The sequence below is a fragment of the Carassius auratus genome, unplaced genomic scaffold, assembly GCF_003368295.1.
Source record: "Carassius auratus strain Wakin unplaced genomic scaffold, ASM336829v1 scaf_tig00214183_4049273_7079891, whole genome shotgun sequence".
Lineage (NCBI taxonomy): Eukaryota > Metazoa > Chordata > Actinopteri > Cypriniformes > Cyprinidae > Carassius > Carassius auratus.
Window position 1 is genome coordinate 2430111 of NW_020527547.1, and position 27396 is coordinate 2457506.

At 38.7% G+C, this 27396-nt stretch overlaps 1 protein-coding gene across 3 annotated transcripts; it reads left to right on the forward strand.

The window, feature by feature from the left end:
- On the forward strand, window positions 1–27267 carry LOC113091308 (spectrin beta chain, non-erythrocytic 4-like). Of its 3 annotated transcripts, XM_026256734.1 has the most exons (21): window positions 1–136; window positions 2985–3461; window positions 3682–3832; window positions 10918–11214; window positions 11290–11493; window positions 12513–12602; window positions 13925–14203; window positions 14404–14534; window positions 14925–15129; window positions 15260–15505; window positions 15607–15741; window positions 18063–18307; window positions 18470–18608; window positions 19303–19387; window positions 19479–19669; window positions 20079–21046; window positions 21605–21665; window positions 22639–22892; window positions 23447–23617; window positions 23994–24036; window positions 24159–27267. In XM_026256734.1, the coding sequence occupies exons 3-21, from the start codon at window positions 3710–3712 to the stop codon at window positions 24489–24491; spliced, it is 4200 nt and encodes a 1399-aa protein (XP_026112519.1). In that variant the 5' UTR covers window positions 1–136; window positions 2985–3461; window positions 3682–3709; the 3' UTR covers window positions 24492–27267. The 3 variants fall into 3 exon arrangements, with proteins under 3 accessions (XP_026112519.1, XP_026112520.1, XP_026112518.1); XM_026256735.1 differs by lacking the exon at window positions 1–136 and having other exon boundaries at window positions 2296–3521; XM_026256733.1 differs by lacking the exon at window positions 1–136 and having other exon boundaries at window positions 2296–3461.
- The last annotated feature ends 129 nt before the right edge of the window (window positions 27268–27396 follow it).

A 27396-nucleotide genomic window follows, 5' to 3' on the forward strand; every position in this document is an offset into this window, starting at 1 on the left:
AGAGCTCGGTTCAGTGTTCTGTCTGTGAGACGTGGCTCTGAGACTCATCCTGAGCCCCTATAATCGTCACCACCTTTCACCGAACTTGCGACGGCCCTGATGAGCAGTATAACATCTGTCTGACCCAGCATTCAAGGTGAATTCTTCACATTAGACTGTACTACTAGATATTGAAAATTATTCCTGCACATTTAGGGTTTAAAAAGACATGCCTCTGAAAAACACACTCTCAACCATCCATCCACACACACATACACACACACACACACTGCTTGTCCTGGAGCTTTGATTAATAACACCTGATTGCACATGTTAGCATTTGGTTCCCTTCGTGCAGGTTAATGGGCTTAATTAAAGCTAAATAATTTGAAAAGACAAAGAACAAACATATTGCTCTGTTGTTAAACCGCCAACGACTGAGAAAATGTGTCTGATTTCCAAGCCTACATAAAGGGAATGGATATCCATGCATTGATATTAAAGCTTTGTAAGAAATAAAGCAATATTTTGGATGTTGCTGGATCCCTGGTGATCCACCAATAATTGACACAACACTGGCCAATGATATTTCTGAACACCAGGTAAACATTGTTCCATCAACCTTTTAAAGTATAATATAAGTATTGCAACTTTTTTTTTTTAAATAAATGCCTCTCTTTGTCAAGTTGTACCTGTATTTGTAATGATAACCAGTTATTTGTAACATAAGTGTAAAAATGGAAGACGTGATAATATCAATATTTCATATAAATGTTTGCAAACATTTCACATTAACATTTATTTTCTTAATGTTTGTACTATTCTGTAATCATTTCATCCACATGGTTTCTTGTAGTGGAAGTGCAGCTTGTGTAGCTAAATAACAAAACAAAAACAAACATTCAAATGAAATAATTAAAAAAAGCTTATTTGTGTGCCTCAGTTAAGTATAAAATTAGTAGTATTAGCACCTGATGGCCTGATGCATGTGACACTGGAACACAATAGTTTATGTCACTTCCCAGTAATACCACAACTTGTATCATGAAAAGCTGCAGCAAGGACACTTTTCATTTGAATTTGAAGTATTTCTCATCCCCAACCTTTGCCTGTACCTACCTGTGCTTGCTAGAATGAGATGCTGATAAAGAAACTGGTTCATTTTTAGTGTTCAGCTATAGCTATTCAAACCAAGATCTGAGACTGGTGGATGTGAATAATCTGAATGGTAGGTTTTAAAAATAATTCTTAGAATTTTGTATTTCTGAGCTACTTTATGCTTACTTTAATAGCATTAAATCAGTGGCGGTTGGTAATGATAAATTAGTGGACTGGAATTCTAGAAATAATTTTTTTTTAACTAGACATTTTTTATATGTGCCTGCTAAGAAAATGCAGTAATTATTTTTAGGTGAATTTCATATAAAAAAAACAATTAATTAAACAACACTATAATTTTTAAATGCATATATAACCAAAAACAATTTTTTTCATAATATTTTGGGATTTCAGGGTTTTTTTCAGCCTCCAAATACAGGTATGATCCAAATTTAAAGGTATCTATATGGTTTCATTTTGATAAATCTTTGATAAAGTATTTCTTAATGTCTATAATATGTTTGTGTTTTAACATGTAAATATAATTAAAAAATATTTAAAATTTGTTATAAAGGCCAAAAATGTAATAGTTTTTGCATTATATATATGTATTTTGTATACACACACACACACACACACACACACACACATATATATATATATATGTATGTATGTATGTATGAAGAGTTCTGATCTAAAAGCCTCGAAAGTGTCTGAAATTTTAATCTAAAATGAGCATTTTTATCAGGCTCCTACATTTATGTTCAGTTATTTCACTATAATGGAATAGAAAAGGACTTATACATTGCCATTAAAGTATAATTAATGTAGGAGCCTGATGAAAAAAAGGATTAATTTTAAAAGAAAATTTCAGATGGCACTTAGAGGCTTTTGCATATATAATTATTCCCTTCTGGGTGTGTGCATTTCTAAAACATGTGTCTGTCTTTTTAAAACGGAATTGGCTATGCTACAGCGACACGTGTGTCCTTCCTCTGCTCTCACTCAGCTGTTTGAAATGATGACAGATTCCTTATAGACACAGTAAAGATACATCCCGTTGAACCATCTGTGTCCCTATTTACCTTTATATAATAACACAATCAACCTCTCCAGTTAATTTCTCCAGTTTTTTTCTCAGTGCTTATGTAACACACATGTTCCTTTCTTAATGTCCTTACACACACACACACACACACACACACACACACCCCTGTGGCAACTACCCAAAACTACTGCTGAGGCTGTGACCTCCAGTGCCTCAGCATCTCTGTGGTTGTTTTCTAAACCAATCTGTTCTCCTTTCTTTACTGTCTCCCACACACACACACACACGCCCGCTCCCCCACTGTGCAGTTAAACGTCCCTAGTAACACTGAAAAATGTTGCCCGCTTACTCTTCCCTTTACACCTGTCTCCCCCATTTCCCTTTTTCCCTGCCCATACAAGGTGTGTTTCTCCCTGAGTATTTCTGTCTCCATTTGTAGTCAATGTGCCATCCTTATGCCTCGTCTTTTTCTATCTCACTCTCTATCTATGTCCTCAGTCTCTACCAGCCCCCTTTGCCTTCATCCTCTACCACCTCCTCCCTTTTCCCTCTCTATCTATCTTGCTGCCTCTCCCTCTTTCTTGCTCTCTCCCTTTCTCCCTCCCTCACTCTGAGGCACTGCAGTAAAGTCTGTTGGTAGGATTGAGGCGGTTTTCTGTGCTGACAGAGAGAGAGAGAGAGAGAGAGAGAGAGAGAGAGAGAGAGAGAGACTGCAGCATGCTGCATTGCAATCACACTAGAGCACATGAGAATCTGCCCACAAAAGCACACGTGTGCATCCATTCAGCCATCGCATCCTCCGCATCACGATGTTTGCAAGTGCATGAGCTCATTCAAAGAGGGTATCTTGTGTCTTTAGGTATCTAAATTCTGCTGCCCCAAAACATACACGCACATCAGCGACTCCTCCCACTCCTCTGAACCCCCCCATCTACACCGGTCGACAGCAGGACGGCGTAGCGATTCCGGACGCAGCGCTGACACCAGAGCTTCGCCCCTGACGCGGATGCACACAGGCAAGCAGGCGAAGATGTGGATTTTGGTTCTCATGTCACTTGAAGGATTATGATGCAGTGATTATTATTTTTTTATCTTTTTTTTCCTGGAAACAGCTGGTGTGATCACCATTGAAGATTTCTGTAGGAAGACCAAGCGCTTTCAGTGAGTGTCTGTCTTGCGTGTGCATGCGTACCGGTTGTTTTTTCTGAGCTGGACTGACGCACGGATACTGCAGCAGAACTGCAGGGGCCTGGACGTTAACCTGGAGGACATGAGGACCCAGTGGATGCCCCATCCCTGAGCTCCAGACCCCACTGCTGCTGCACATTCTGCTGAGGTGCTGCTCTCTTCTCTGCTCTGGACATTTTTGGGATGCGTGTGTGTGCTGGTGGTGAAGGTGAAGAGGTTTTTCGTGGTGCTGCAGTGTTGTATTGATGTTGAGTGTATGGGGCCTAGCGCTGTGTGTGTGTGGAAATGATGGCTAAAAGATTGTGGCAGAGTGTGTCTGTGTCATAGCTGTCTGCTGACTGATCTGTGCATGTGTGTGTATGGTGTAGCTGAGCAGAGCTCCCAGAGGCTGATAGGATGCTGACAGCTCGCGATGGAGCGCAAGATGAAGCTCAGAAGCTGCACAGGAAATGGATGAAGCACCAGGCCTTCATGGCTGAACTGGCCCGCAACAAAGAATGGCTTGCCAAGATCGAACAGGTGAGTCACAAAGGATGAAATGAAAGAAATGGGTGGAAAAGGGAGGAAAAAATGTATATACAAGTGGGCACTGCTTACACAAGGTGCTCTTCAGGGGACTGCATGGGCTCCAATTCATTTCCAACACATTGGATATGAGCACAGACTCTTTGTAAATATATGTGTGTGTGTGTGTGTGTGTGTGTGTGTGTGTGTGTATATATATATATATATATATATATATATATATATAGGTCTAAATGAAAGTGATCAGAAAATACTAAATATTCCATTAAACATGGTTAATAAGAACTGTAGATCAGCATAGACCTAAAGGATGATTTCTGATGGATCGTGTCTGAATATTTAGCTTTCTCTTGGTTATTAAATATAATTGCTGTGGAATTGTGTAAAACATTACTGAGCCAGTATGGATTCTTGGCATTGTTGGCATGTTCATGAGAAGTATGATAGAAATAAGACTTGAGTTAAGACTGACTGAGGATAGATTCAGGGTTGGGTAAGAATGTTGAGGACAGATTTGTTCAGGAAAGATTCAGGACTGGTTGAGAATGAATTGAGAAAAGGATTTAGATTGATTGAAAACTGGCTATGAATGGACTGCTTTGGTTGTGTTTTAGTTGAGGAGGTTTGATTTGGCCTTGATTGAGAATGAACAGCAAATAGATTTGAATGGGTTTAGAACAAATTTGGGATTAATTGAAGATGGAGCTAGGACAGATTCTGGCATATAGGTGTAGACTTTGGGATGTTTATTTGGAAAGGAGTAAACTAGTGTCGTCTGTAATATTTTTTTTCTTAAACCAATGTTGAGACAAGAAAAAATCCCCAAATTGTAGTAGACAGCAAGAAATCCAATGTCTGTTGAAACAACAAATTTTAGATTATGCAATCTTCATCCGGCATCTAAAAGCAGAGACATGACAGCGTGCAGGATTTCTTTTTCTATCTTCCTTCTATTTTTTTGTTCTGTATTTAACAACAAATGCATTTAGTATGAGATGCCAGCAAATAAGAGATTTTTCAATCAATCAATCAATCAATCAATCAATCAATCAATCAACCATTTTATTTTAATTATTTATACAATACATGACCATTGTTCTAAACAACATAAAATAAAAGTGCTAAATGACTGCTTCCAAATGTATTAAGTCATAACAAGGTAAAATACAATTTACATATATTGTATCAAAGGGTAATGTTTAATATTTGGTTATAGATACTATATATATTTTTACTATATTTCTGCCATGACAATTCTCGGAGAGTGTAGCATGGTAATATAATAATAATAATAATAATAATAATAATAATAATTCCTTACATGTATGTAGCGCTTTTCTAGGCACTCAAAGCTCTTTACATAGTCAGGGGGTCTCCTCATCCACCACCAGTGTGCAGCATCCACCTGGATGATGCGACGGCAGCCATAGTGCGCCAGAACGCCCACCACACACCAGCTAATTGGTGGACAGGAGACAGAGTGATGAAGCCAATCAGCAGATATGGGGATTGTTAGAAGGCCATGATGGTCAGAGGCCAATGGGCGAATTTAGCCAGGATGCCGAGGTCACACCTCTATTCTTTTCTAAAACATCCTGGGATTTTTAATGACCACAGAGAGTCAGGACCTCAGTTTTAACGTCTCATCCGAAGGTCGGTGCTTGTTAACAGTATAGTGTCCCCATCACTACACTGGGGTGATAGGACCCACACAGACCACAGGGTGAGCACCCCCTGCTGCCCTCACTAGCACCTCTTCCAGCAGCAACCTAGTTTTCCCAGGAGGTCTCCCATCGAGGTACTGACCAGGCTCAGCCCTGCTTAGCTTCAGTGGGCAACCGGTCTTGGGCTCCAGGGTGATATGGCTGCCGGCCATATATATGGCAATGTCAATGTGTTTGGTCTTGGCGGAATAGATCTCCAATACTGGTGTGGCAGAGCGAGTACCAATTACTTGCTACTTCCAGTACATCCATGAAATGCTGCTGTGAGCATGTAAGAAATACTGCTGCTGAACATATGAGACAAACCCATATAAACATACATGAATCAATCCATAGCAGATCTATACAGGTGGAGCTGGGGAAGGTGGAGGGTTTCTGAAGTGTGCTGCAACTGCTACAGCAACCACTAGCCGAGTATTTGAATGTGTGAGCAGCAAACTCATTGGCTGCTGAAAAAATAAAATAAAATAAAAAATAAAGGATGTGAGTTATGATGTCATTATATCAGATTGAGTTAGAACCTATCAGTCTGTGCCATCTAGAGTTTCTTTTATATCAGTTATTTTTCTTTTTTTTTAGTGTATTTTTAGTCTACGTTTGCCATCTAATGCTAACTTATAGATATAACACTGTTATGGCTAAGATTAAAGCACAACTTTTGAAGGATGCTTTCATATTCTCAAAATTATCTGTATTTCATGCTGTAAATTGTAATGTTGTGATGCTTACATTCACTTGAACACCAAAAGACTGATCTTACACAGATGATTACTGTTCATTTTTAGATTTTAGCATGTTATAGTCCATGTATTGGTTATCAGCCAATAATCAGCTTATTGGTATCAACTATAATTTTACAATTGTAGAATTTTAGGTGTGTTCCCTTTTAAGAATGGCTAAAACATTTCCTGGGATAGTGTTCAGGTGGTGGTAGAAGATATGTTCACTAGTGTTCAATATATTCTGTACTGGTCGAGCTGAGGTGAGAATCAAGATGAAGCTGATATGCTTTATCATCGCGTGATACATAACAGGACATCCTGGTGCAGATGAAGTTTAAAGGCTGGGTTTCGAATGGCACTGTACTATGAAGCATCTGAAGAAGGGACATTAATGTGATTAGTATGTAAATCAGTCTAAAGATATGATGGGTATTAATGGCATATTTGCTAGTAAGGAACCATGTCACTTGATACGTCGTGTGTTGCTGAATGACTGCCGAGACCCTGCTACTGTTCTTCTTCCATGCTGAAAGTGGGTGGAAAGCTGATGAACAGCCTCACTGACATGTGCTAAACGGTTTCACAAGTGTTAAACTGTGCAAAATATGAATTCATTATCTGTTACTGTTTCGAATGCATGGATTGGCATATGTGAGTGTGTTTTTATGGTAGATCAAAGCCTAGATGCTGTGTGGACAGAGGTGCTAGTATGTGGTAGTGTTGGTCTGTGCAAGTGTGTTTTCTTTTTTGCGGTGGTGATGGCCAAAACAATTAAACATAGGTGAAGGGTCTCTGCCACAAAGGTTTTTGTCCCGTGTGAATTGTGTGTTAGTACATGTTAAACAATCCAGCTCTAACTTGAAATTTTAGATGTATTTTGCTGCATTGATGATTTGATGAATAATATCTCAAATGCTTTGTTTCTGTCTGATTCGTCACTGTGTTCTTGTGGTGGATCTGTACCACAGTACTCTGAATTACAACACTCTGAATGCTTTATTAGATGTCGTGGGCCTGCTTTCTTTCAGTTTTGGCCTTGTTTTCTCTTCTCATGTTTCTTTCCATGTATCACTATTTAAGTTTGCTATTAACAGTTCACCAAGGAATAGATGATGTAAGACTCTAAACTCTGTAGCCTTTAGGCTGACTGCACTACTTTGTAATAATTAAGCTAATCTTTATTCAAGCTGATTTTAAATGTCACTCCTGTTTATTTTCTGATACTTCTGTTTCAGAGCTTGCCTAGAGGGAAAGCACTTTTTACTGGAATTATTAAAGTCAGCAATCAGTTTTCAGGCAGCAATCAGACTTGTCATGTGGCTAGAAATAATGGTTCTGTTAATAGAGTTCTTTTTAATGAATGATTGTGCATAGCGTTGGGAAATAGAGCTAAAATTGCCCAATATATGTCAGCCTTTTGACAATATTTGATTATAATTCAAATTCAAAAAATATTCCTTCATTCTGAAATGGAATAAAATTGTGATTTATTATTAGTATTACTTTACTTTTTTAAGCAAAGGCATGCTTTCCACGCTGTTTTTAATTTGTATTTATATTTTTATGTATATTTGTATATATTGATTTTATTTATATTTATCTTAAATGCAGATAATTTATAAACACCAATACGACAATACATAAATAATAATTATTTATTTATATATTTATTTTTACTTAAACTTTCTAATCCTGTACAATCAGACTTAAGTGAACGTAACTACTGAAATTTCTCTAATCACTAGGAAGGAATGCTAGTGTATTCGTTTAAGGACACAAATAAACAACACATCAAAAATCATCACAGGATTGTCAGTGTTGCATAAATTATTATCATCATAAAAGTCACTGTGAATATGTTGTGAATATTCAATAGATCTCCCAGCCCTAAAGTGACTCAGTGTCAGATCTTGGGTTCGCAAAGTCTAATGTCATAGTATTACATAATATCCATAATTGTAATAAATGGCAAGATTTTTCCTTTTCTTGATCTGTAAATGCCAGTGGAAATCAGCTGCTTTTCGGCTACTCTATGTGGGTGTGACTCTCATGCATCTTCAGGCCTTTTGTGGAATTGTGATTAATGTTGTTCTGGTACTTCAGTGCCAGCGGTTTTGAAATCTTTATTCGGGTGATTTCAGTGGACCATATCAAACATGCAAACCAATCTCTTGAGTGAAATTGCTTTTATAATCTGAATCCTTCAGTGAATTAGATTCATCAGAAGATGCATGGGAATATGTTTATATGTGGAATATCCTGTGCTGCTATGTAGAAAATGGTTTTTACTTCACTAAGTCAAGTCCAAGTGTTCTGTCTTTGCGTGCTCTGTGTTTGTCTTTGAATTATCAGAAGTTTGCTCGTTCTTTTCAGTTTGAAGAAGGAGAGTCTAATTCTGCTTTATGTGCAATCTGGAACATGCTTCCTTTTCTCTCCCTGTTCTTCAGGATTTTGTTTCAGTACTACAGCTGTGTCAGAAATCTAGGATTTATTTTACAGTTATGTAGGTCATTGTAGAATTTAGAATTATTTTATTCTGTAGAATTCTAGATGTTTCTTTTTATCAGTACATCAGTGTTTTTGAATGGTTTTACGGGTTTGGAACGATATGAGGGTGAGCAATTAATGACAGGATTTTCCTTTTTGGTTGAACTAACCCTTTAATTATCTCAAATTAATAAGTTCATTAGTTTCATACTATCCTTAATCGTTTTCAGTGATGGAGGGCTCTGAATTTGTCCAAATTTAATCTTTTGAGCAACCACAAACTTTGCTACAGTACATCAAATGCTAAGCAAATAATAATAATTAAAAAAAAAACGAATTACTATATGTTTAGTCTGTGATCCCAATATATGAAATATTGTCAGACATGGCATGTTTTGTGAGAAGAAGTTTATTTATTTTTAGCACTGTTAATAATAATAAAAAAATCTATTAGCAGAACTAAGATGGCTGCCAGTTTTTCCTGAAATTGATTTCTGTAGCCCTGAGGAGCTGCCTGACTTGAGAGCAATAACAGCATCACACACAAACACGCTCACTCTTAGACAGTGGTACGTAGCTGCAGAAACGTGAGTTAATGAGGCTGTAACCTGATAAACAGCAGAAGCTATGACACTGTGTCCCACTGTGATTGGAGAACTCTTCGTCCTTCTGGAAGAGTTCCCGCCTCCTCCCCCACTCCCGGACTCATTCAACTCAGCATCCACAATGACAGACAAGTGGCTGGACCAATCACAGTACATTATAATGTCCTTAGAGCTGACCTTGCCTCCTTGTTTCACCAGGCCATTCAAAAGAACGCATGATGGACAATATTATGCACAAGAATAGTTTTAGACTCACACACATTCTCTCCATCTCTTGCACACATACATACGCATATTGAGTAATTTGTAGTACAAAATTAATGAGATTATATGTCAGATCTAATGAAATCAGAAGGGTTCCTCACCTCGTCCTCTATCTATCTATCTGTCTATCTGTCTGTCTGTCTGTCTGGCTGGCTTTCTGTCAGGGCTGAGTATTGACACAGATTTTATGATTCGATTTAATTATTATTTACAAGGTCTTGATTTAATTCCAGTCTATCTATACAAATATATCAGGTGCAGTACGTCTCTCTCAACTAATGCTGTAAAATATACAAAGAACCCTGTCAGTTAGTGTATATATATATATATATATATATATATATATATATATATATATATATATATATAATCAAGTTTGCAGATGCACAGTCAGCATGATCTCTAGTGATCACAGACAATATGGCAGATGGCTTACGTATAGCAGCCCATAGAAACAGCAGCTAATAAGACGTCTACATACATATCTATGGCTAGAACACCCTTGGAGGGGTTAGAACTGCATAGCAACTGGCTCAAACACCCTAACGAACAGCCACATTACCTTAGCAATGCTAGAAAATTCTAGCAGCCAGCTAAGACATCTAACAAAGCCTAGCAACCAGCTACAACAGCCTAGCAATGCTTAACAACCAGTCAGAATACGTTAGCATCTTGCTAGAACCATCTATATATCACAGATTTCTATATCCACCTCATCTTCTCATCTTTTTGTTTTCCATCCAGACCCCTTTTTGCTGTTTTTCTTCTGTTCTCTCTGTATCTCTTTGTTTCTCCATCTGTTTCTCTCTCTCCTTCTCCCACACAATATTTCTCTCTCTGCAGTACAGGGGAGCAAGCGACTTGTGCCAAAAGGAGACATTCTGCACTGCATTATAAAACACAAATGCACACACGTATTGAAATGCACACTTGTACATGCACAAACACACACTCAGTGACAACTCTGTGACGGAAAGAGGGATGCAGATTATTTTGAAAAGAGAATGAGGAGTTAATTTAATTTCAAGCAGTTCTGCAGGGAAGAATTAAGCATTACACACTGATGTAGAGAAAGAGAGACACACACATTTGTGTGTGAGATGGCACCCTATTTTAGGAGGCTGGACTTCAGCCATGGCTCTGAAGAGACAGATACTCTCTTTACTTTGATCTCTTTCCATTTTATACATACACACACAGGCATAAACTGGCAGGGATGAAGGTTTATGTTCAGAGCACTAACATATACACGGACTATGTGACATTTTTATGTGTAGGAGGGTGAGGAGCTGATCCAGGAACAGCCTGAGTTGCGATCGGTGGTGGAGATGAAGTTGAAGGAAATCAGAGAGTGCTGGTCTCACCTGGAGAACACCACCAAAGTCAAGGCCCGTCAGCTGTTTGAAACTCAGAACCACCGCATTAACGACCTGCCCTCAAACACCCTCAGCGACCTGGACCAGCATCTCAACGCCATACAGGAGCAGCCGTCCACACTAGGCTCCACCCACAGCACCCAACCCACCCTCCTTCAGCCCCGCCCCACTTTCAGACAGCAACTCCAGAGGATACAAGTGAGACAGCCACATTTTCCATGATTTTGAAAATGTTACATCCATTTATAAACTCACTTTATCTTTGTCTCATAGTCAATGGAAGCGCAGATGCAGCTTTATCAAGGTGTTGGTGAAGTCAGGGCTAGTGCTGATCACCGGAGACCAGAAGGAGAAGAGCAAGGAGGCATGACGGAGACCCGAATTGTGCGTCTTATTGAGCCTCTGAAGGAAAGGAGGCGGATAATTCTTGCCTCAAAAGAAATGCACCAAGTCACCCAGGACCTGGAGGATGAGATTGTAAGTGCCTCTTTCTTTTCTCTAAAGTTCCACTATTATTATTTATTCATTGCTACTTGAGGTATTCAAATCTGCACATATTGCACTGCTTGTTGAAGATTGAAGTTATTTATTTATGAAGTTAAGTAAAAGAAGGGCAATGAAAAGGGTGAAATATATCATATTGAATATCATATAATCTTGGGGTGAGATCAACAAATCAGTAAAGCCTAGCAATCCATTCACTTAGTAACTCCATAGAATGTTAGCAGCAAACTAGCAATTTCTATCTATTGAATAAAGCTATGCTAAAAAGATTCAGTACGTGATCTGAGAAAAAAACTAATTGCAATTTTCTGATAAAAATTGTGATTACGAACTCAAATGTGATTTTTAAAAAGCTCCAGGTTTGCTGTGTTTGTGCATAAATATATAATAATAGTAATCATTATAGTAATGATAATTAGAATGATTATTATAACTACATAAAATATTAAATATAAATGTAAAATGTACATATTACTAATATAATATTTCAATATAAAATGCAAAAAGCTGATTATTTAAGAAAAAATATTTAAAAAAATGTACAGTATAACTGTAAAAGTACAATACTAGTATTTATGGCTTTTTTAACTTTAAAACTATCAAGCTTTTATTTTGTTGGAAACCACAGGGAGCTCTTTTGTTAAGCTGTTTTGTTGACAGCAGCCAGTTGCTTTTCTTTTACAAGTTTGGGAGGATGGTTGGTGTAAATGCACTTTATAAGTTACCTGAACCCACAGCACATCCTGAGATGAGTTAAATTAAGAGATGAGTTTGTATGGAGATACTGACACTGTGAACGGAGCCACTATGAGACTACGAGAACACAGGATCATGAGCTGCTCATGTGTAAAAAAACTAAGTACCACTCTGAAATACACAGTGTCAGTCTGTGATTTTTGCATGTGCAAGCACTACAATGTTTTTCAGAAAATATCACACTTATTTATGTACTGTATCAAAAGCCCTCTTTTTCTGAATTTTGGCTTCTTTAGGTATGGATTCAGGATCGGTTACTTTTGGCCTCATCTACAGACTATGGGACCAATCTGCAAAGTGTCCAACATTTAATTTTGAACCATAAGGTCAGAGTCAAGAAAAACTATTGCATCCTTTTCTAAACTCTGATATAGGACACAGTACATTTTCACGCAGGCAGTAGTGTTTCTGTGGTAAAGAATAAAGAAAGTCACAGTGGGATTATGCTTCCTTTTTACAGTTAGTCACATTAAATTAATGTGTTCAATTAACAGCTTTAGTTTTAATACTGAAGTCATTATGAATGCCAAAGCATGCACACAAAATATCTATCACCTAAAGTTTTCATATGTCCACCTACCCTCATTTTTTTGTGAGAATATGACCATCTAATCATTCTGAAAGGTTAGCAGTACAGGTTGATGCATCTCAGTTCTTTATTATAGGTCAAGAGCCAAATATGATACAAATGCCTTTTGGAGTCTGTCAATCAATTCATTAAGTCAATCTGTTGGATTGATTATCATCCTAGTTTTTAAAGGTCCGTTCACACCAAGGACAGTAACTATAAAAATAACAATGTTTTAATAATCAAAAGTCCACACCACAACAAAAACGACACAGACCAGAAGCAATATTGTTGAAATCATTTTCAGAACAGTTTTTTCCATATGCTAAACAATAATAACAATAATTAAAAATTGACAGCCAATCAGAATCCACCTTTAAAGAGCAGAATCAAAACTTTAAAGAGCTCTTGCATTTAAATTGCAGACAACATAACTGCACCATACACTTATAATAAATTGTTGGTGTGGATGCTAATATAGTTAATGTTTAATCATTCTTGATGTAAACTTGAATATTTCTGTTTTATGTTTTCTTCTTTAATTATGGTTCAATTATTTTTGTTAATTTTTAGTTTTTATGCTTTATTTAAAGGGGACATTAGATGCAAAATTCACTTTTACATATATTTGCATATAATGTGTCTTAGCAGTGAGTGGACACAACCACCCTACAATAATAAAAATACATTCACTACTCATTAGCATTTCAAGAAAAGTGCACCAATAGAGCTGTTCTTGACAAGGTAAAAGGGTGTTGTTTTACATGACTGTTACACTACTATTACAGACATTCATGAAAACCCTAAAGAGCCATACCAACCTGTGGAAAATGGTCATCCACTGTCGCCTTTAAGAAAGAGTAAACTATTAATTAATTATGAATTACCTGTCATTGTTTGATATTCCATTAGTCTTATTGCAGATTGTTGGAATTCAGCTGAGGTTTAAGCCTGAGGAAATGTAATCAAGCTCCGTTTTTTTATAGCCTGGTTCACATGGCCTCTGATTCTACTGATGTATTTTGATTGGCCAGAGAGCTTTGACTGACAGCTCACTTGTGTGTATGATTGGACATCCAGGCGCTGCAGATCGAGATACAGGCTCAGAGGGGGCGGGTCGAGGAGGTGCTGGAAAGGGCGGAGGCCGTTGCTGCCCTGCGAACTCCAGAGGTGGAGCTTGTGCGGGAGGGGGCGGGGCATGTGAGGCAGATGTGGGAGGTGCTTCAGGTAGAGATGGAGCGTCGCACAGTGATGCTAGATGCCGTGAACCACGCCCAGCAGTACTACACCCAGGCAGCAAAGGCAGAATCTTGGCTCAGTGGACAGAAACTTCAGGTCCTCAATGAGGAGAAAGGAAATGTATGTACTGTACTCAATCTAGCTTTAACTTAAATTACACCATTTATTTATACAACAATATTCAGTAATGTTGGGTTAATGTATTACAGTATGTTAATACACTGACATTGAAATTGTGGTCAATGTGATGTGGTCTGCTTGTCTTTCACTTTGTAAACCAAGATTTATTCTTTCTCTCTTTCTCTCCTCTTTGTCTGCAGGACGAGGCCAGTACTCTTAAGTTACTGAAAGAGCAGTTGGCTTTAGAGCAAACAGTGGAGAATTATGCAGAGACAGTGAGCTCACTGTCCCAGCAGTGTCGTCGCATGCTTGAGATGGGGCATCCAGACAGGTAAATAAAGATGTGTGACTTACACCGTATCCAAATCAGGCACTCCGCAAAAAAGCAAAAAAAGATTGATTTCTGAAGAATCATGTGACACAGAGGACAGGAGTATTGGCTTCTGAAAATTCAGCTTTGCGCAGGTATTAATTACATTTTAAAATAGAAAATAATTATTTAAAATGTTGGTAATATTTCACAATGCCACTGTTTTTACTGTGTATTTGAATAAATAAATGCAACCTTAGTGGGCATAAGTGACATATTTAAAAAAAAATGTAAAAATCTGACCTCAAATTTTGAGTATTAGATTTAACTGTTGATAAGGGTGGAGTGTAACCAGAATTAGTTAATCTGTTGTCTCTCTCTTTCTTTCTCTCACTCCTCTCTTACCCTCAGTGAGCAAATCACCAAACAGCAGGCTCATATTGACCGGCTATATGTATCTCTAAAAGACCTGGTGGAACAGAGGAAAACAAAGCTGGAGCAGCAATACTGGTTGTATCAGCTGAAGCGAGAGGTGGAGGCACTGGAGAAATGGATCTCTGAGAGGGAGGCTATCGCCAGCTCCACTGAACTCGGCCAGGACCTGGAGCATGTGACGGTATCACTGGCTCGCTCACACACACACACACACACACACACACACACACATACACACGCACAGTGTGTCTTGTGCTATTGTTTAGCCATGTTGAACATTCTGCTTTACTCAAAGCTTCTAATCTTTCTAGGTTCTGCAAGGCAGCTTTACTAAATTCTCCACTGAGACACGTGCAGTCGGCCAGAAGCAGATGGATTCAGTCAATAAGATGGTGAATGAGATGATTGACTGCAGTCACTCTGATGCTGCCACCATTGCAGAGTGGAAAGATGGTCTGAATGAGTCCTGGGCGGATCTTCTGGAGCTCATGGAGACCAGAGCACAGATGCTTGCAGCTTCGTACCAGCTACACAAGTTCTTCACCGACTCTCAGGAGGTATGCAAACACACATACAGCCATAAAACACTTTTTTTAACACATTCACAGTTTATTGCAGTATGAGGCATTATCAATGTGGCTGTGTTTGTGTTTTGTAGGTGCTGGTCCAGATTGAGGGAAAGATGAGACAACTACCAGAGGTGAGGTCATGTCAGGTGAGCTCAGCCAATCCTGGCACACTGCAGAGACTCCTGCACTCTTTTGAACACTCCCTGCAGCTGCTGGTATCACAGGTAAGACTCACACACACACCCACAAAAAAACTACAACAACTGTTCTGACCAGGTGGAGCAGCCATGATAAATAAGTGTTTAGGCGGGTTCATCCTCCTGACCGAGCAAGGGGTGGTTCCCATTTCAGTTCAGGATCACAATAACACTCAGAAACACAGTTACAACCATCACACAGTGCTGAATCCTATGGAAACTTGTTTCTGCCATGGAATAAAAAAATAAAAAGGTAATTGCAACATTTTATCTCACAATTCATTTTTTTCTTGTAATTCCTAGTTTACATCTTGCAGTTCTGAATTTTTTTCTTCACAATTCTAAGTTTACCTCTCGCAAGTCATTTCCCCCCCTTAAAATTCTGATCTTACGTTTGGCAAATTTTTTTTTTTTCTGAATTCTTCTGAAAATATTTTCTGCCACAGGATAAAAAAATAAAAAAACAGAATTGTGACTTTTTATGTCACAATTCTGACTGCTTTTCTCACAATTGTCAGTTTAGGCATCAGCGTGGAAAGGACTGAAAGACATCAACTACAAGACACCATAACTGTTGTGTCTGTGTCAAGCATAACTGGCCAACAATTTGAAAGAGTTTTATTGCAGGTTTGAAAAACCCTGTCTCACACCCCACACACATTCTGACCTTCTCTCCATGGATCTATTAACACCTCCAGCAATGCCCCCTCTCCTCCCTCCTGGACTTCAGGTCTGTGAAAGGATGTGCGTCAAGTCTTCTGGAAACAGAAGAGAAAGAAAGCCCCAGGCCCAGTTGGCCCCATCTTCACACAGATCACTGAAGCTGTATGAAGTCCCTTCCTATTTCAAACACTCAACCATCATCCCCATCCCAAAGAGACCCAAAATTAAGGTGCTAAATGATTACAGACCTGTGGCTTTGACAGCTATGGTTATAACGTCATTTGAAAGACTAGAGCTGGCCTACCTGAAAGACATCACTTGACCTTTGCTGGACCCCCTGAATTTTGCTGGATCACCAGCTTCCATATAGACAGGCAGCATCTAGTAAGGATAGGAAAATTCTCATCCAGCATCTGCACCATCTGCACTGGTGACCCCCAGGGATGTGTTCTCTCCCCACTGCTCTTCTCCCTGTACACCAGTGACTGCACCTCTAAAGACCCCTCTATCAAGCTCCTGAAGTTTGCAGATGAAACTACACTTATCAGCTTCATCCAGGACAAAGATGAGTCTACTTACAGAAAGGAGGTTAAAGAGCTGGGTATCAGGAACCCCCTGCACTCCCCCCACTCACCATCATGGACAGCACAGTGAGAGTCATTCAAGTTCCTGGACTCCACCATCTCTCAGGACCTGAAGTGGGAGTTATACATAGACTCCATTGTCAAGAAGGCCTAACACAGTCTGTGCTTCCTTCGCCAGCTGAGGAAGCTGACACAGTCAGTCACTGAATCTGTCCTATGCTCTTTTATAACTGTTTGGTTCAGCTTAGCTATCAAATCAGATTTTGGAAGATTGCAGCGAATATTAGGGACAGTTGAGTGAATTACTTATACAACCAACCTACCCTACTCCCCAATAACTGTACTTGGCCAGAGTGAGTAAAAGAGCAGGCAAAATCATTCTGGACCCTTATACCCAGCCCAATTTCTCTTTGAACTGTTGCCGTCTGGTCGGTGCAACAGAGCACCAGAACGACCAGGCATAAAGATAGTTTCTTGCCTCATCTTATGAACATTTAACTTGCCAATAAATGTGTAATACACAACACTACTTATACATTTATTTATTAAAATCACACATTTTTACACATTTCTTTGCATTTGTACATAACACACCTGTATACACAAATATTGTCTACTTTGTATATTGTGTATTTATTTCCTATTTTTTATTCTTTTAATTGCCAGTGTCTTGTTTTGTCACTGTCATTCTGTTTGTGCTGTGGACGCTTCTGTCACCAAAAAAAAAAAAAAAATTGTATGTATATGGCAATAAAGCACTCTTCACACTTTTCTTCTTCAGTTGTGAGTTTAATTCTTACTTTTATCCACAGAACTGCAAGTTTATATCTCACAGTTCTTAGTTTATACAGTATCTTACAATTCTAAGTGTATCAGAATTGCAAGAGGAAGATTTTCCCATGGCTGAAACAAGCTTCTATAAAATACCAATCAGAATGAGTTAAGAGATAAACAAGTAGCTGTTAATTAAATTAAATTAAATGGTTTATTTTTAAGTAGTTTTAGTAGTTTTATTAAAAACCTTGTATGAGACAATATTTTTAGATGCCCCAAGTGTCAGTAAATATAGTCATTTTACCATTGTTCTTACCTTTACTTCAGGTGCGCCAACTACAAGAAAACGCAGCTCAGCTGCGTGCGATTTATGCCGGGGAGAAGGCAGATGCCATTTTTTCCCGTGAGCAGGAAGTGATGCAGGCCTGGAAAGAGCTCCTTGTTGCTTGTGAGGGCAGCCGTGTACAGGTTACCACAGTAACCGATAAGATCCAGTTCTTCGCTGTGGTGCGGGAATTGAGCATGTGGATGGATGGGATAATGGGACAGATTGGCTCAACTGACGATGCCAGGTACCAGATCAATTATAGAACCATCTGAATTATATTGAATCTACAATTGGATTTAAATCAAACTACAGTAGACAGTGTGCATCAGGATAATGTGTGTGCGTGTTTCTTGTTTGTGTCTGGGCGTGGGTTTTGGTGTTGGGCGGGTCCTTGTGTACGTGTCAGGGACCTCTCTGTGCTGGAGAGCATGATGTCCCAACATCAGAATCTGAAGAGTAAGATAGATAACAAGAGCAAGAACTTTGTGCATTGCGTGGAGATGGGAAAGATGCTTCTCGCTGCACGCAACCCTGCAGCTGAAGAGGTACACACATACTCAAACACTGAACCCTCTATGTGCACACCTTTAAACATGCAAACACATACATGGAACTAAAGTTAACCCGATAACTTGATAAGCTGGATTTGTCAAAGTTTAAAATGCAAATGGCATCATATTATTTTCCAAAAACACAAATGGCCAGGCTCATGTCTTAAAGTTTGCCTTTAAATGGATTATGGGTTTTTGAGCTTAATGTTAATGTTACTGAAGCTGATTTTATTAAAATATTTGACACACAATACCATTCAAAAGTTTGTAGTTTGTAAATTTTTTTTTAAGAAATCTGTCATGCACACCAAGAATTTGATAAAAAAAAAAGATGTGGAATATTATTCATATATAAAAAAGATATTTGGTTGTTTTTGTGGAAATCAAATTTTTATCAGGATTCTTTAATGATGAGAAAGTTCTAAAGAACAGAATTTATTTGAAAGAAAAATCTTTTGTAACATTATAAATGTCTTTACTTCAAAATAATGTGTCCTTATTAAATATAAGTATTATTTTCTTTCCTAAAAAAAAAAAAAAAAAAAAAAAAAAATTCAGACCCCAGACTTTTGATCAGTAATGTAGAGGTCTAAAGATTAAAATTTAGTTTCTCTTCCGTTTTGCATTGAACATGGATCAGTTGCCATCAGTGTTCTGCTCACAAATGATTACATACCCTCTGATCCAGGTAAAGGAAAAGCTGGAGTATATAATGGCAAAGCAGAAAGAAATGAATGAGCGATGGGAACAGCACTGGGAGAAGCTTCAGCAAGGTCAGTGATGACATTTTGTAATGTCATGTTAAAGGTCTGCCAATCTGATCCCATCTCAGAGTTATCCACAAGCTTTATCTGTGCCCTTCAGCCCAGCAGAGGCTGCAGTCTACCCAGCTGGGACCGTCGGAGCAGTCCTGGCTCAAAATCAAGGAACCAATCACTCCAAATACCCGTGAGGCAGGGGGAGGGACAGACGATGTGGAGGAGCTGATTCGGCGGCATGAAGCGTTCCGGAAGGCTGCGTCCACGTGGAAGGATCATTTCAGCTCATTACGACAGGTCATTATGGAAACAAAGATTTATGTATAAACAGAGTCAGCACCAGCTCTACACTGAAGAGGGTCAGAAGTAACGAAGTCGGCGGGTGTGGGGGGGGTGTGAGTGACATAACGCAGAGTATCCCCATCTATATGTGAAGTGGCCCATTCATGTATTTGTCAGTCATAAACAAACCTGTTGTTACTACAACTATGAAACTAAAATATACTGAGCAACTTACAGAAGAACACTCCTGCACCTGGCAATTGTAATTTCTTTTCTGTTTCACCATTCAAATCCCTTTTCACATTCATTGTGACTGATTGGGCCGAACGGTCTGGTTGACCTGGCACTGGCCCTACATATAAATAACATAAAACTGAGAACTAAAAGATCTTTGTGTGACTTTCTCTCTCTCCTCCATCTGCAGGCAGAGAAGATGAAGGAGGAACTGAGCAAGCCGCCTTCTACCTCCTCTCTCCTCAGCAGGCAGATGTTCCCTCTCTCTTGTCTTGTGCCCAGCTCCTCTTCTTCATCTTCGTCCTCCTCTCTCTTCCGCAACCCACTCCAGGACTCACTTCTGGAGTCCAAGCCCGGGCCAGACCTCATGCACGCCTCAGAACACACAGTGGTGAACAGACTCACTCAACGGCTCGGGTCCACCCTGAACCCCTACATGCCTGTCATGAATGGCTCCCCCTACCAGGGGCTAAACCAGCCATCAGGGGTCATGGCGGAGGGTCTTTTGTACCATGGGCTTAAACAACAGGGTGTTTTAGGGTTGGATAATTCCAGCTATCAGGGGTTAAACCAACAAGTTGGTGTCTTGGGTGTGAACAGCTCCAGCTACACTGGACTAAACCAACAGGGTGTTTTAGGGGAGGACAACTCCAGCTACCACAGCCTAAACCATTTAGGTGCTGCTGGGGCAGGGGTAGACCCCAAAATGGGATATGCTTGGCAGCACCTGAAAGCTGACTGCCTTCAGCCCAAAATCAACCACATTCACAAAGCTGTTCCACCTTTACTGGAGGCGCACCGAGCCCAGCTCGCTGGTGGAGGAGCAAACATGCCAGCTCCTCCTATGGGCCTGGACCCGTCCCTTGAGATGATCCACAGCCGTTTACAGAGAGACCCCCGCGGGAGCCGATCTGACCCACAGATGGATCACTTGCGGCGAGAGAGAGAGTACCGGCTTGGCCGACAGACCTCCAGCGAGCAGGAGATCCAGGCACGACTTAACGAGCTCCCGCTGATTGTTAGACAGGAGCGCTACCGTCGAAGAATGGAGAGACAGTCGTCCAGTGAGCAGGAGGCCAGCGGTAAGCAGAGAGTTCAGAAACATGACTCCAGCGACGCAGAATCTGGGAAAGAGCCGTCTGACAGGAGACCATCTGGGTGAGTTTGCTTAGCTATATTCGGGGAACAAAACTTCTTTTCTGAGATGCCTTTTGGTAAAGGATTTTATTCTAAAAACCCAAAATGTTTGCATTTAGAGTTGAGTTTAGGGTTTGGGTAAGTGTTTAGGATCACCACATTCTCCCTGTTGTTCATTTAAAATGATAAAATATGGTTTTCATTTATTGAAATAAAGCTGTAATAAAATCAAATCAAAATTTAAGATTCAAAATAAAAATTAGAATAGTTGCCAAAGCAACAAACTGAAATAAAAAAAAGCTGAAGTGCTAAAATTACTCAAATTAAATAAAAATTAAATAGACATATAAAAAATTTAATTAAATGTAAACTGAAAATATAAAAGCAAAACCTAATGAAAAATATGAATAATAGTAATTAATAAAAGTTTTGAGTGTAGAAAATAGCTTTAAATAAAAACTGAAGTCTAAGCCCCTTCCATGATAAAATAACAAATGTGTTTGTGTGTGTGGGTATGTGTTCTTATCTGTATATGGGTATCTAAATTAGTTGGCTTTTCTTATCTTTCTTGTTTTTTAGGGAGAAGCGTTCAACTATGGCTGAGATTGTTGAGCAAGCACAGGAGAAAGAAGCTTGCCAAGTATGTGGCGTGTCTGTTCTGGCATTTAATACTTGTCATAGATTTAATTCACATCATGCATCATTCCCCCTCAACATTTTAATGCATTATCTATACAATTAGCAATACTCTACTGTTCAAACGTTTGGGGTCAGTTGAATTGAACTCTCTTATGCTCACTAAGGTTATTTGATAAAAATACAGTATAAACTGTAATATTGTGAAATAATATTATTACAATTAAAAAAAATTTTTTTTTAAATATATTTTCAGCAGCCATTACTCCAGTCTTCATTGTAACATAATCTTTCAGAAATCATTGTAATATGATGATTTAGTGCTCAAGAAAGTGTAAAAGAACGGCATTTATTTGAAATATATATTTTTTGTAACAATGTAAGATCTTAACTGTTTTAAATCTTAATGACCCCAATTAAGCAGTAGTGCATGTTCAGGCTATTCTCTTTCCAGAAAATGAGTCCACACACACTGCTGATTTAAAGGTTGAGGATTTTTCTACTATTTGTGTCATCCAAAGACAAATAAGAGTAGACTTACTGCAGCTACAGTGCCCCTGGAGTCTCTTGGTTCGGTATCTTGCTCAAGGGCACAATAGTGATATAGCAAAATTGTGATCTCAGTAATTCTCCACTTTCTGGGTCACCTTGCATCCTCTGAAACTTGGGACTGATCCCCAAACATTTAAGTCAGCAGCTCAGACCCTTAAGTATCTCTATACATTTTATTGTTCAGGTAAGACTGATCTTATGCAGATGTTGACTTTGCTGTATGGAGATATAAATGGAGGTGTGGTACAGTATTCATATATAATAAGATATGGAAGATACAGCACTTGAGAATGTGAGGCACAACACACCTAATTTCCATATACACCCATTTAGTATTTAGGTTTTTTTTAATATATAGTTCAGTTTTTTTGTTTTCTTATAATAAAACAATTCTGCATCATACATTCACAAAGACTCTTTTTCAGGCGAGGGGAGAGGTGTACAGACCACCCAGCAGCCTCTCTGCACCAGTGAGAAGTCTGGATCGCCCTCGAGCTCGAGACCGCCCCAAACCACGACGAAGACCTCGTCCAAAAGAACCTGAGGAGCCACGGCGGTCTCGTTCTGCACCAGCTCAGAGCATCCCATCCACACCTCAACCTCCAACCCACACCGTCCATCATGAGGGCTTCCTGTACAGGAAACATGAAGAGGAGGGGAAAGAGAGAAGCCCAAACAGGTATGTTTCTTACTAGTTGCTAGTAACTGATTGCAATGTCCTGAAATGATTTTTTTCCCGCCAGATCACTATAATCTTATTATGAATGATCTAAATGCTTTTCGTTGCTACTGCTAATAGACTAGCAAACCTGTTACCAAGATAATAACTAATTATGCTAATGCTATCCACAGATACTACTGTGTTCAGAATAGCATGCATTGCTATATAGTATACAAACATAGTATGCACAGCATAAATTACATAAATAGTTGTATGTTGTTATTGTTGCTTTAGGACCTTACAAGTTACAGATTGCATATTTGATGTACATCATGGAAAATAGCATGATGAATTTTGATGTATTTAGAGTGATCTGGAGCATTACATACTGAATTTATAGTATTCATCATTCAAATGTAATAGTCGAAGATGTAATATAGTCGTCTTGGCCCAAAAGTGTATTAAAAATACTGTTCTTAGTGTGTTTGCTAATCTGCTTATGGCAATACTAAATGCCTTGGTGAGGCCTAGTAACTCACAAAGCTACTCCTAACTTTCTACACCTCCTGCAGCAAGTCGTGGGTAAATCTGTTCTGCGTGCTCAAACAAGGGGAGATTGGATTCTATAAGGACGCACGACACAAAACCACAACCTACAACGATGAGCCGCTTCTTAACTTGGCCATTTGCGAAATTGACACTACCAATGGATATAAAAAGAAGAAGAATGTGTTCATTCTCAGGTAAAATTATCTCAGTATGATCTTTAATGACAACCATATTGGAAGCTACAAAAAGCAATGACAACCATGCAGGAAGTGCATTTTTAGTATATGTTCCATTAAAATCCCTGTGCTTTTTGGAGTATTTGTTGATTTATTTCCTTTTGAAACAATATGATATTTGGTGGAACATACTGAAGGATGAAGGATACTGAAACTTTTTCTTTTTTAAATAAATTAGTGCTTCACTTCAGCAAGGATACGTTAAATTGATCAAACGTGACCACATTTTTTAATCATTATGTAAAATTATTTTAACTCACATTTTAGATAACTGCCTTTTTAAACAATCTATTCATTAAAGAATCTTGAAAAAAGTGTTTCTAATGTTTTTTAGGACCACTGCTGAAGGGGACTACATATTCCTGGCTAAGGATGAGGTATGTCAGACAAAGCACCACCTGAGTGAAAAAAGGTCAAAGTTGTTCAAAATTGTTTGGTAAAAACTCTGTCTATTGTGGCCATATTACAAGTGTGTGTGTGTGTGTGTTCTGTTTCACAGGAGGATCTGAAAGGTTGGGTCAACAGCATCAATGATAGCCTGAAGGAGATCGAGGAAATTGCCAAGTGGGAGAAAGCCACAAACTCCTCCACCGACCCAGACAAATCAGAGCGCAAGGAGCGTTCTGAAGGGGCGGAGCCATTTGAGGGGGCAGAGAGGTCAGAGAAGTCTGAGCGTTCAGACCGATCAGATAAAATAGAAGCATCGGACAGAAGCTCAGAAAAGAACTACACATCTGAGAAGGAGAATGGAGATAGAGGTGAAAGAGGAGAGAGGGGAGAACGAGGAGACTGGGGTTCCAGGGGTTCCAGCACTTCGGGAAAAAGCAAATGACTCATCCATCTACACCTTTATTTACTCATCCATCCCTCCATCTTTCCAGAGAGAAGACAGGACTTGCATTTCTCAGTCTCTGTCACTCCGTTTGTCCTGACAACCTGATTTCAGGACAGATGTAATTGTTCCTAGAATGTGTCGATGTGTGTCTGTGTGCGTGTGCCAATGTGTTGAAGAGAACTTTTTTGTGAAAGAAAATGAAAAGAACAGTATATAAACGTATCCCAGCATCAGAGGGCCAGTTCAGCCGCCTGCTTGACTCTCACAGAAAAGGCATCGAGGATGACTATAGCCCTCTTAATATTTTAGAAACGTTTTCTCGAAGCAATATACTGTATGTAGTAACTGATGCCACTTGTTTTAGCTGCTCTGCACTTCCAATGCAAGAGTGCAAGAGAGAGAAAGTGACAGAGAAGTCTTTCTGAGAGAAATCTGCTGTGGTAGTAGGGACAGTGTTCCTCCTGATCGACATCCATGCACAGCCCCACACATGCATACGAACACGCACAGTGCATCATGGGAAAATGTTTGGTATGGAATACCATTCTCTCACCCGAGGCCGCACAAGTCTTCCACCTGCTGCTTGTAGTAATGGTTTTAATCATTCAAGATGCTACACAGTACTGTGGTGAGCTCGATTCAGTTTACACCCAATGAAGAGTCTCGATCACAACATGTGAATATAATGTGGCTGTGTGTGTGTGTGTGTGTGTGCGTGTGTGTGTGTGTGTGTGTGAATACAGCTCCATCCAGAAGGAGATCAAATGTACTATAACCTCATTGATCGTATTTATTAGGTTATCACAATACAAATTTAAAGTGCAAGGTTATTCTTCACTGAACTAAGAGTAAGTACGATCAGACACCCCAGTATGTGTACAAATATGCTGCTTTTTATCATCTCTGCCCCCTTACATCACTCTTTGATTGTAAAATGATTAGTACACATAAAATAGGGTGTATGTGACTTTGTCATGCTATAAAGAAAAATACTGTATATATATATATTTGTATATATACTAGTAAATGAGATTTACTTCTATGAGCTGCAGCGTCTAATTAAAAAAGAAAGAAAAAAAAAGATAATAGTTATAATAATTTTTATCAACCTATGAAAATGTAACAAGTTAAACAGAGTTGTTTTGTGCCCCTGGCTGAATTTAGACAGTAAACGTGCATTAACATCCTTTTCCGGGATCTCTTGTAAACGGAAATGCAACTTTTACTGTTTATGGTTTGTTTTGACCAGGGCAAAAGATCAGGATACTTGTAAAAAGAAATCACCATTAAAACCCTCATCAGAGACTGTTTTGTTTTTAATATAAATGCTAAGAGAACTGTCTTTTGACAGCTGTTGCAATTCCTATGACAAAGACAATGATTTCCCCCTAGTGATAATATATAGTTGTAAATTATATTTGCACAGATATGATACAAGTTAAAATATCTGAATAAACCAGAATAAATACAACAACAACAAAAAACAATCAATTTGAGTTTTAATGTTAGTTTTTTTTCACTTATTTGTAATGATGGTCCTAAGGCTTTAATTTAAGTTGTCAATCACTTTGTTGAGGTCAAGCTTCTCCTAACTAGCTCTACTTTCACCGCACAAACTTGTTCTTCTGAGTTCAAACTCTGACTGGCCTCGTTGTCTATGCAACAGCAAATATCAGCATCATACTAAAACCAGTTTCTGAAATTGCGATTAAATGGTGTGGAATAAAATACTAATTTACAGAATATGTTAGTTTTTATGACAAAACACACTTGACCCTGATCAGCTCCAGTAAAACATGCAATATTGATCTGCAATTTAAAAGCTGAGGCGATTGTGTGCCCTTGCTTTCAGAAACAGTGAGTTCCTGCTGTCACAAAACACAGAACAACATACATGCATATGACAACAGAAACAGTTGCACACCCTGCATTCAGGTTTAGAAACCGCATAACTAGAGACTGAACTTGTTGTGTGTATCTGTCTGATAAATGTGACTGAGGATGAATGAATGTCTGTTACCAAACTGTTGCTGTGTATGTCTCCGTCTTACCTTTGCTGAAGCAACTTCACTCCTGACAGCCAGTTTATCAAATATCCCCTTCCAAAGCATAAAATAACGATTAGTTATGACTTTACTTAAAATTTTGACTCTTCGACTCTCAAATCTAACGTTTGTTACAGAGTGACCTTGACTACGGTCTGCCTGCAAAAAGCACAATTTCTCCCTAAAAATAAATCTGGAGTATTAAAAGAAAACTACCTCTGCATTTCTTAAAGCTGCCACATGATGTCAGTGTTGCAAAGGAATTGCAGTGCGAAAATAACTTTTATTTGAACAATTCAATTTACCTTTTTTTTTTAAACCCAGAATTGTTTACCTGCAGGGTCAGTTTTTGCTTTGCTTAGCCTTGCTTTGTTTCTCTCCAGCTTGACCTCACCAGTAAGTATTTATATATTTTAATTCATATTTGGAAGAATGGAGAAAATTAAGTGTGTGGGTTCCCCTCCTTTATTTAAAGTCAGTTTTCACACATGAAATTAAAGAAAAACAATATTAAGTTGCATGAAAGAGAATATAGAGGTGATTTCTATGCAACAGCTGTGCATGTTTATCAAAAGGGTTTCAATCTTCAGCAAAGCACTGAGTTTGGATGATGATGATGATGGAGAAATGAGTGGAATGAGCAGATCACTTGTATAGCTGAAATGAGACATTAAATCATTTATGTACTGATATCTGCACTAATTCATAAATACAGGTTGTATATATCAGTGTGCTGTGGCGTTTTCATTTTGGTGACTGTTTCCATCTCCAGATTTCCTTAAATTGTTTACTCAACTGTAATAATTGCACCGTGTTTGTACATATTCTATAACATACATTTACAGTCCACTTTTTAA